This window comes from Primulina huaijiensis, chromosome 13 (genome assembly GCF_012295235.1).
Source record: "Primulina huaijiensis isolate GDHJ02 chromosome 13, ASM1229523v2, whole genome shotgun sequence".
In the NCBI taxonomy this organism is placed as follows: domain Eukaryota; kingdom Viridiplantae; phylum Streptophyta; class Magnoliopsida; order Lamiales; family Gesneriaceae; genus Primulina; species Primulina huaijiensis.
Genome location: NC_133318.1, coordinates 282,648 through 292,997, shown reverse-complemented (window position 1 = coordinate 292,997; position 10,350 = coordinate 282,648). Strand labels below are relative to the sequence as shown.

The following is a 10,350-nucleotide window of genomic DNA, read 5'->3' as shown; positions in this document are numbered from 1 at the left end:
TCATCTACAATAATTTATATATAACATTTTGGATAAAGTATTGAAATTTTTTGGCATTATAGTTTTTAAAATTGTTATGTAATTTGTTTACCACTAATTGTCTTTTTTTAAAAAAAAATTATTGTAATGAATGAAGATTTTTTAGAATCGATTTTAAATATGTGTCGAATATAATACATAACTACTATATTTATATTTTGATTGAATTTTAATGATTACTTATTTTGAAAAACCAACTTCGCCTCCGTCCGAAAAAATATTTAGTTTCTTTCATGGCCTCCATCACCATTCACCAACACCACCTTACATACACAAATCTCTACCTCTCCCGTCTCCTTAACCTCCACCTCCTTACCATTACAAATCACCACGGCCACCATTGGCGAGTTCTCCACCAACTTATAACTATAAATCTCCCCCCTCCACCATTTAATTACAAAAACTTGCCACTCTGATCACACTTCTTCGTATATCATATAACTTAATTAGATGCACAGTAAGTATATTTTCCCTTAATTATAGAAGTAAAGGGGTGCATCTTTTTAAGATCAATTGGGCAACGTAGTAGAAAAAATAGGGAGTCGACAAAGAACTATGAACTTGTAATGCTTTGAAGTAAAAATAAAAATATGTTTATTTAATAAATAATTAACGATGTTTGGTCATATGAAGTTCAACGAGTTGAAATTTGAAGATAAAGTAGAACACTGAGAAATATATAAGTTTCGTGTTTTGAGTTTTGACAAATTTGATCATTTTAAATGTCCAAACGAATATCATGATAGTACATGCAAGAACCAGTAAGTTATGATTAGCGTATAGTACGATCTCTTCAACTCATATAGCCAGATCGAATCTACAACATTGAGAGTTGCAAATGAATTCGATAATGACGTGATATATCTTTGAGTAATTATAGTAACATGGTATATGCAACTAAAGAAACATCTTTTCATAATACACATGTCTTATTATGGCCAGAGATTCCTTGCACTATTAATATAGCAGATCACATAGGATATCTTCATCCATAAGTGAGCGGTGAATCCCCGATTACAATGTATTAACTCATACGTATTTCGAAACAACACACAACCTCGCCACCTGATGACCCTCAATGGAATCAGTAAACAATTCAAAGTACATGTCAATACGCAGAGCCTCCATGTTGTCTCGAGTCTAAACACTAATGATGTATAACCATAGTTGCGTACTTTTAAACTTGATAATTGATAATCACTTGAAAAGTTCGATAGAAGGTTGTTTAGTGTCTCATCAAATGAGTATCCTTTATATGAATGGGCATCTACATGTATTTACTAATGAAATATGACGTTTAGATCACATATGATAGTCTCAAGCTCTAGCGACCTTCATCTTTATTTTAGACGGTTGATTCGACTATAAACTTCTTTAGAATATACAGTACAAACTTATCTCCGTGTCTTAAATAATTTAATTAATGAGCGTGTTTCTTTATATTTCATTAATCAACAATCATAAAATCTGATTTTAGGCGTTGAGTGTGGGTCATTTCATTTACATTCCCGGTCAGTCCAAGTTTTGTTTGAAAATAATGGTCTCGCTTGTGAAAACGTGTTCAAAACGAAATTCTTGAACAATAATCCAATCAGACACCAAACAAGTTTGTTTTCTTTCCAATTTTCTTGCAGCAAAGTTGGAGCCATTTTTTTACTAGGAGATACTGATACTCACGTCGCCTCTGGAATGAAGACGAGCTATCCCCACTTAAAATAAATAAATATATATAAATAATTTCTGACAACTCGGCAAAGCTTGCTTCGCGCAGCTGACTCGACAACAAGAAGAGGCAGATGTTCACATTTGACAAGAAATTTTTGATTCAGATTCTCGTTCAATAAGTAGAAGGGCACAAATTTGATACAGTCACAGACTCTTAAACGGGGAATTTTCTGAGTTTATAAAGTTACAACAAGTCTAATACATAACATCTAAAAATAGAGCAACAAGATGAAAGAGCTCGTGCAACTAGAAGAAGTAGTAGGACATGGCATTGTGAAAATAGCATGGCCTAGGCGTTTACTGGAAACCAAGGCAGTCCAGGTTGAGAGCATTGATTGGAATTTGAAAGTGGCACTATTGGTCCGAGAAATATACGCCACAAGTCGAGTATAATGGTGACAAGCATCGCAGCACCTAAAGCATCTATGGCTACACGAGGCAAATCCCAGGGATCACCAGGTTTCTCGTCGATTCTGCATGTCACGTAAGTGTCGCATTAGACAAAAAGTAGAGGTTAAAAACAACAAGATTTCAAAAGAATTATGTACGTTTTTACAGTTACGGCTTCTCAGAAAGTGTGGGAAACCCATTTTCAAAAAGGTTTGACCTCATGGAGGATTAGATGATAATTGTTTTATATTTTATCGCATCTCCTATTGTTGCCGCAAACCGGCTCCAGAATTATTATCCAAAACATACAACACGTTACTAGTTAATAAATGTTAGCTCTAATAACAAGTTAGAAATCACTTTTCCCAAAAGCCCAAACACAGGTGTGAAAATAATTTATATTTAAATAGAAAGCTTAGTAGATCTAGAAATTATAGCCGTAGACAGAGGAACCCTGTCAACTTAAACATTAAATTCGGACAGTCAAGAAGGTCATGGTCTTCTACTACAACTTGATTATGGTGACGTACTATTATTCACTGGACCTCAGTTGTGACAATAACGATAGAAGTCATAAGATATCAATATCTTATTCTTTGGCAATTTTCAATTTTATTTTGAGTCACATCATTTGGTAGCTAAATTATTATCATGTCATCATTCCATTTCCAACAAACATGGCTATTCCATAGGTCTTATTTCACACACACCGGCCAGAAAACCTAACTAGTTTCTTTGGTTTTTGTCCCCTGTACCTCATCTTCTGTTCAGTACCAAAATGTCACACAAACAAAAGAATAACACAAACATTGAAAGAGGATGAGAGAGATCTTGAATAAAACATTTACCTCAAAAACATAGGGAAGCTAACAAAAAAGTATATTGCGTAAAACAAAGAACCGACTTTGTACATGGATGCTCGGTCCACAAATTCGTAATATGGAAACTGCATGCATCAAAGCCAGAGATTTAAATTAACAGGTGTGTCGCCACCAATTCCAATTAATAAAAATATTAGACAGCAAATGAACAACACAGAGTGGCAGATCCAACCATCAGGGAGAAAGGGGGCCAAACGGGCAAGGGGTGAGATAGGATGACGGAATGACATGGTGGGTGGGATGATGAACTTATCAGTTCTAGGGAAAATCTAAATAAATGTTTCAAAAATTTTTGTTCAAGAGGGGATGATTGCAACCCCGCCCCCCGTGATGAACCCACACACACCAACACAACATCAACAGTTTTGGCCAAGGAAAAAAGGACATAACTTTGCAATCCATATATTTCACTCACATTGGAAATAGCTAGTGTCTCCAGATATGCTATAAAGTATGAAAGAGCCAGAATCCAGGCTGCTTTGAAAAGAGACTGTGTTTTCTCGGGCAAGTGAGCAATTGAATGCTGGATTCTACGAAGTGTCATATTTGATGACACGTGGTAGAACAAGAAGCATACATGTGTGAGAAGGAAAGTGGTGTGAGGTACCTGCATAGAGTTGATTTTACAATCAATTCTGAATAACTACAAAACAATGAAGAATGAAAACATAATGGGTAGTGTTGGCTCACATTGTTCATTTTCCACGAGGGGAATGTATATGAAGCGCCAAGAACAGTGAAAAAATAGTGTGTCCAAAAATAATTTCCGACATAACTGAAAAGTATGACCCAGAGATTAGCCTGGCAGAACAAAAAAATTCGACGCTTTAGTAACGTAAAATAACATAAACAATCATTGATGACAGAATTGGCAGCCACAAGTTAAGAGAGGTCAAACGACCAGAAAAAGATTGCAATAAAACTTGGTCTAAACAATCAAATACTAGTTTGTTGAATTGTACAAGCTGCATGGCAGCAAACGATTTAAAGGTCCTGTCCAATTTGTACTCACTATATATTGAATCAAAGAGCCAGAGCGGTCTCTTTGGTATCATTTTGATTTTACCAAAATAGTCAAACTGATTTATCTATGTTAGATGGATTTCAAACATGAACATGATTGTTCTGGTATATTTCAATTAAATCCACTGAAACAACAATCTTTTTCATGCGAAAATTTTATTAAAATTTTATCTTTTATCATTCTTTTCAAGTTTTGATCTAATCAAGTTACCAACACAGAGAACAAACATTTTGCGGCACAACGAGCCTGACCAGATAATTTCAAATGAACACGCTGCACGGGTGACATAACTAGTATAAGAAATTTGCAAGGTTTCTTTTTTAGCAAAGCAATAGTTTTTTCATAAGAAACCTTCAGTAGAAAGGGGGGAAAAACTTGTAAAAGAGCTCGAAACACAGACTTTACTTCATCCAGAATCCAGATCTTATTCATAAATCGATTTGCAAGACCTAATTCCAGAATTTCATTCACATTTAATAATAAATGGGGTTGAGTACGAATTGCATGTGGTTTTACGGAAAATTATAGTCATATCCATGTTTAATTAGGCACCTTTTGAGTTAATTATTATGTATATTGGCAATGCTCATGTATGATGACGATGCTTTTAATCCTTGATTATGCGGACTAAGAAAAGCCAAATTTAGCCAGAAATATGAGAAAAAATCATAAAAGTCGATTCGCGTACACTCAAGAGAAGAAATCCCCCACGAGACAGAGAGAAGCAGAAAACGTTAACCAACAGCAGGCACAGAACTGTGTTGGTCCTCTGTTGGAATCGTGCTTGAGCAAAATGGAGGATTTGATTTAAGTATGATACTCTCTACTTATAAATTGGATCCTTTTTAGTCCCATCTTTTCCATAGATCAAATTAGAACTTGATATTCAGTACTTATAAATTGCATGAAATTGATCAGCAGTTCTATTACCCTCTCACTGATATTTATGTGAATTGGTTGACAACATAACACAAAGATAATGATTCAGAACTTCACAAGAGAGTAGTGGAAGAAAAATGGGAACTCGGAAATGAGTAATACTTACTTTTACCCAATAGCGATCCTTCCAACATAAACTGCTATCAGCCTGGAAGAGTTGAGGAAAAACAAAATGTTTCACTCATTTACTATTTAAAAAGGCAGCAAAATCCCTGTTTTGACAAACAAAAAAAAATCCTGCCAATGGGCTGGGTAAAATGATCTTTTAGCACTAATGGCATTTCAAAACATGAGCTAAAACAGTTCCATGTAATCAAACTAAATTGATTTAATAAGAGGGGATCGGCCTTCTATTCACCTTCCCAACAAGAATCATTGGTATAATGAATGTGGGGAGTGCTGAAACAAGTCCCAGAAAAAGGTATTCCCACTTGGTGAAATTCTGACAAAAAGAATATGAGTGTTGACACAAATTGTATATCTGAGAACACAAGCTCCAGTGCGTTTTACAGCACCACCAGCACGCAAACAAAAGATCACAATTATAAAGAATTAAGAAAATAGTTGTAAGAGGAACAAGACTACACACTCAACTTAGTAGCTTACTGTTTAATCCAGGAAAAATAACTGTAGGCCATGGATTTCTATCAAATGTAACCACATAGAAATTACATGGACAATCATTTAATTGACTGAATCATGCATGGATGAATAGTGGTCTATCAATCTGTAACAGAGCATATATAGAATAAAAAAAAATTTGCTTGAACAGAGGATTGCCAGGTGAAGTTATACAGCATGTGACACTCCCAAAAGTTAACACAAAATTAAAAAGGAACAGAACTTCCACAGAGGGATAACTTGATCAACAAAAATGGTATAAGAAGAAGCATACCTTTTAATTTAACAATGAACAGTGATATTCCTTTGAAATCTCTTCGGTTGAACTACAATTTATAGATCTAAAACTTGAAATTTAAAGGAACGGATGGATGATGCAAAGTGAACTGATTGCAGTTACATCATCCAAAATAATTAACGACCAAAAAGCAAGCTAATAAGTACCAATGGTCAATGGACAATGAACAAGCCATAGTAGATCAAGCTTTGTCGCTGTTGCATAACTTAGTGCTAAGATGAATTTTCAAGAACAAATCTATCACTGAATCTTGAAATCCCAAAACTCATCTTAATACTTAAATCAATCCGACATTACCAAATCCACTCCCGGAAACAGTTCCCTCGAATATTTATTTCCGATTCATACAAGAATGGTTCTTATTTTCCACGGACACGATAGTTGAATCACATTGTACAGTAAGGAGTGTTAAAATTTAGTCCCCTAATAGATCAGTAACAATTTTACTTAGAAATGGACAAAAACAACAGATTATTAACTTTACTGCATATGTAGGCTAAGTTACCTCATAAAGTTTGTAGGGTACAACAATGCCAAGACAAAAAGTGAGCCAAAAAGGAGTGTAGATAAGGAAAAATACTTCCCCCCATCTCTTGCTGGGGTCTTGAGCCAACCAAAGATTTGAATTTGAGCTACCACCCACTTCAGCACCTGAAAATTTCATCGAAATAATTAAGTTCCATGAATTAACAATACAAACTTTGGGTTTGCCCAGACAGAAAGCTTAAAAAAACTGTCTTCGGTGACTGGCACATCACCTCCCATTTCGTTTCTGATAATTGGATGCAGATACAAAGAGCTTAAGTGCTATTGACACTGGATTTCAATTAGACGCTAAAAATAAACAAGAAAAATACTTTGTATCAAAGATTTGTCCTTTACGGCTGGACACAGGAAATATACAAGAACTGAGGCACCAAAACATGGAAGAGCTGAGAGAAACATAGACTGATTAAAAGGGCGAAGAACTGGGGCGGATAGTGGAAACAAACAGGGGCCGGACAGTAAATCGGGTCGGGTTTCTAGGTCCGAATTTGTCATTCACGATTCTTTTACTGCTGAAATTACTTTAGTCAATTACNAAAAAAAAAAAAAAAAAAAAAAAAAAAAAAAAAAAAGACGTTTATAGTTTGAGAACAGCAATGGATAAATTATATTGTTACTCATGGCTTTGAAGTTTATAGTCAAATGTAGTTTTTTTTCCCAAAAAAATTATGAATTCTTTCGATATAGCATAACCCCACCGCTGCTTATTCGTACAGAGGCATAGGTTTATTACTTTCGGATTTGGGAAGCTTTCTTCTATAATATAAACACATGGAACTTGTGATTATTTAGATAGTGAAACCATATAATACCATGCGTTGTGATGGAAGAAAAGGAGAGAGCGGCTAACAAATAGTTTTACATCCAATGTCAATAGAAAACGTGACGCACATTCTAATACAATAAGAAGACTAAATTATTTGATCAAACGTGTTAAATTATTATATATAAATCTCATGATCCAGCAATGAAATTCATCCCCGGCCCTCTCACATTATAACACCCTTCCGGGGCAAAACCGATCACGAGTTTGCGTTCAAACCCACTCTGACATTATTCAAACTTCGTCAGTATATTCTGAAACTAACAACAATAAAATTTCATCGCCATCTACGATTAAAGAAAGAGGTGTCATTACGCTCCACCAAAACCATATTTCTTTCCGAAAACAATCATCTGAAGCTAGTCATAGCCTGCAAGCACACCAGCGCCGGCAATGGCATTAAGGATGTTTGCACCAGCACCCTTGAACAAAGATTAGCACACTCGTTTTTAAGGATCTGAGTGAATCCATCCATAAAGCTCTATTACTTCACGGATTCACCAGATGTCATAATCATTCTTCTGCTTACTGTGTCAATAGGATATGCATGACGCGAGACCAGCACCATTTTGTGATCTGGTTTTACACACTGTTTCTGAGGTTTCCAGCTTCGATTTTGGTGTTTCCAACAAAGGAAGGGTAGTATATGAGCTTAGGAGCAAATTGCTCGAAGCCAAAACCTCTTCTCTAAGTTTCAGCTGCGTTTTTGGACTTTCCAGCAATATGCTGCCTCACAACCGCCAATAATGCCATGGAAAGCTGTTGTTTGGATTCGAGCTTGGTCTAGCTTCGAAATTTAAGGTACTAGATGCTAGGTTTTCAGCTTTTGTGTGTTATAGTAAGCTGTCGAAAATGAGAGTTTCAAACATCCTGATTTAATTTGTTTTCGTGGATTGAAATGCATTTACATATTGATTTTATATTGTAGGTTCAATCATTAGATGATAGCATCAAGGTATAATTCGATTATTTATAAATTTTTACCGAATTAATTGTGTGATTATTTGGGAATTATAATTATTTTGTTGATTTTCGGAGTTAATAGGATTCTTTGAAGTGAGATCTATTTAAACAAATTGCATTGTTTGAATAGTTGGACAAATAACTGAATTGTAGGATTAATCATAATTTTAGTTGATTTTAGGATTTCAAGAGTTGTAATGAATTATTATTGGAGATAGTATGCATATTTGGTGAATTATTGAGAATTTTGAGATTAAGTTCTGATAATTAAATCGATAAGTACGCTTTTTAGCAAATAAATTCAACTTTAGTTGTTTTGAGTAAATAGTTGGTTTAATTAAATTTTTTGTAAAATGCGGTATTTCTCTGATTATTGTTATGTGTTTTAGGCCGATGAGCTCTAAAGTTGCACCGATCGTCGTTTGTTGGTATATGTATGTTACAGTTCGATAACATATAATTGTAACACTTAAATTATGTTTTAAGTATATTTATGTGTTGTGACTGTTGTTTATGTGATTATGTGAACAGTTTGTGTAACGTCTACCTTTTTAAAAGTGCGGAATATTTTTTTTTTAAAAAAAGCTCGTATTTATAAATTTACATTTAAACTAATCATATTTATTTGATCATAAAAATAGCGCAGTTTAAAATAATCAAACTCATCCAAAATCATACGTAAACATAAACGAATAAAAATATTAAAATCATCAACGTATAAAAACGTTCATCTCCTTTAGATTTCATAAATTGTAATGCGGAAAATATGCGGTCCTCAGGTCGTGTCGTCGCACCAGGCCTGCCTACTCAGAGTTCGGTATCTCCAATCTCCTCATCATGAAGCTCACCTGCATCATTCACGCCTCGTGAGTCTAAAGACTCAGCACATCTGTACCAATAATAACAACTACATATACGTAGCACACAACAGTGAAAAATAACATAATCAACATACATTTCGTGTCTGCAGTAAAAATCGTATAAGTAAACGTGTTTATTTTTTCAAAACATGGTAATAATCATAGCATATATCATCGTATCAACATATACGTGTTAAATCATGTCATCTCATGTCATCATAAACGTATACATTTTCTTTTAATTGAATTCAGTTCATTAGTTGTGACTTTCGTATCAGCTCTATCGATGGATCCATCTATAAAACCGTGGTACCCGACGACGGGGACATCAGCGACAGCATTATCCGTCCACTGAGCATTGGCCTCAGCTCATCATATCTCATGTCATCGTATACATATACATCGTCAGTCACAACCAATTCCATCCTTCAAAAATATCATCATATTCATCACTTAATAAAAACATGAATATACGTAACTTTTCCTTTAAACCAAGCATGCGACGTATTTATCATAATTGCGTAAAAATGATAAGCGTGATGCATAATCATTTAAAATATCGTGAATTTGTGCTCAGGTGCTGTCAGGACCAAAATCTCACCTGGGTGCAAAATGACCATTTTGCCCCTGGAAACCCAAAAATTATCATTTTGCCCATAGACGTAAAATTTCACTTCTTTGACATTTTTTTAATTTCATTAACTCTAACATGTCCCAAATAATTATTTAAGCCTACATGAATTTTTCCATATTTTTATTTGTCTTAAATCGATGAATTTTAAATTAATCTTTAAATATAACATATTAATGCGTTTTAATCCCGAATTAAAACCAAACTTTAACATAAAATTCTCAAATTAAAAACTTAGACTTCTAATAATTATTTGAGCTAAAATATAAGTTTCCATAATTTTATTAAGACTAAATCTAAGCGTTTCTATCAATTCTTTAATTAACGTTTCGTGCGCGATTAAATCCCGAATAAATCCAAAACTCATTATTTTAACCCGAAGCTTACCAAACTCTTAAAAATGTCCCAAAACATATTAAAAAGCATTCCTAGACGTAAACTCGAGCCCGTTTCAAAACTTAACCGATTCGTTTTAAAACTTGGACCGAGATTCCGATTTTAATCCGAATCGAACCAAAACTTAATCAAAACTTTCCCAACTTTTTACCATACTTTAAAATCACTATAATGGTCCTAAAATCTTAATTTTAGACCCTTAAACCCACGGCTG

At 34.4% G+C, this 10,350-nt stretch overlaps 1 protein-coding gene across 1 annotated transcript; it reads right to left on the bottom strand.

Moving 5' to 3' along the window:
* Window positions 1-1,815: 1,815 nt before the first annotated feature.
* Window positions 1,816-7,071, bottom strand: LOC140990966 (cycloeucalenol cycloisomerase-like). Its single transcript, XM_073460859.1, has 8 exons — window positions 6,676-7,071; window positions 6,423-6,568; window positions 5,357-5,440; window positions 5,105-5,146; window positions 3,726-3,836; window positions 3,451-3,642; window positions 3,003-3,100; window positions 1,816-2,237 (listed from the first exon to the last, which is right to left on the bottom strand). The coding sequence occupies exons 1-8, from the start codon at window positions 6,680-6,682 to the stop codon at window positions 2,054-2,056; spliced, it is 864 nt and encodes a 287-aa protein (XP_073316960.1). The 5' UTR covers window positions 6,683-7,071; the 3' UTR covers window positions 1,816-2,053.
* Window positions 7,072-10,350: the final 3,279 nt, after the last annotated feature.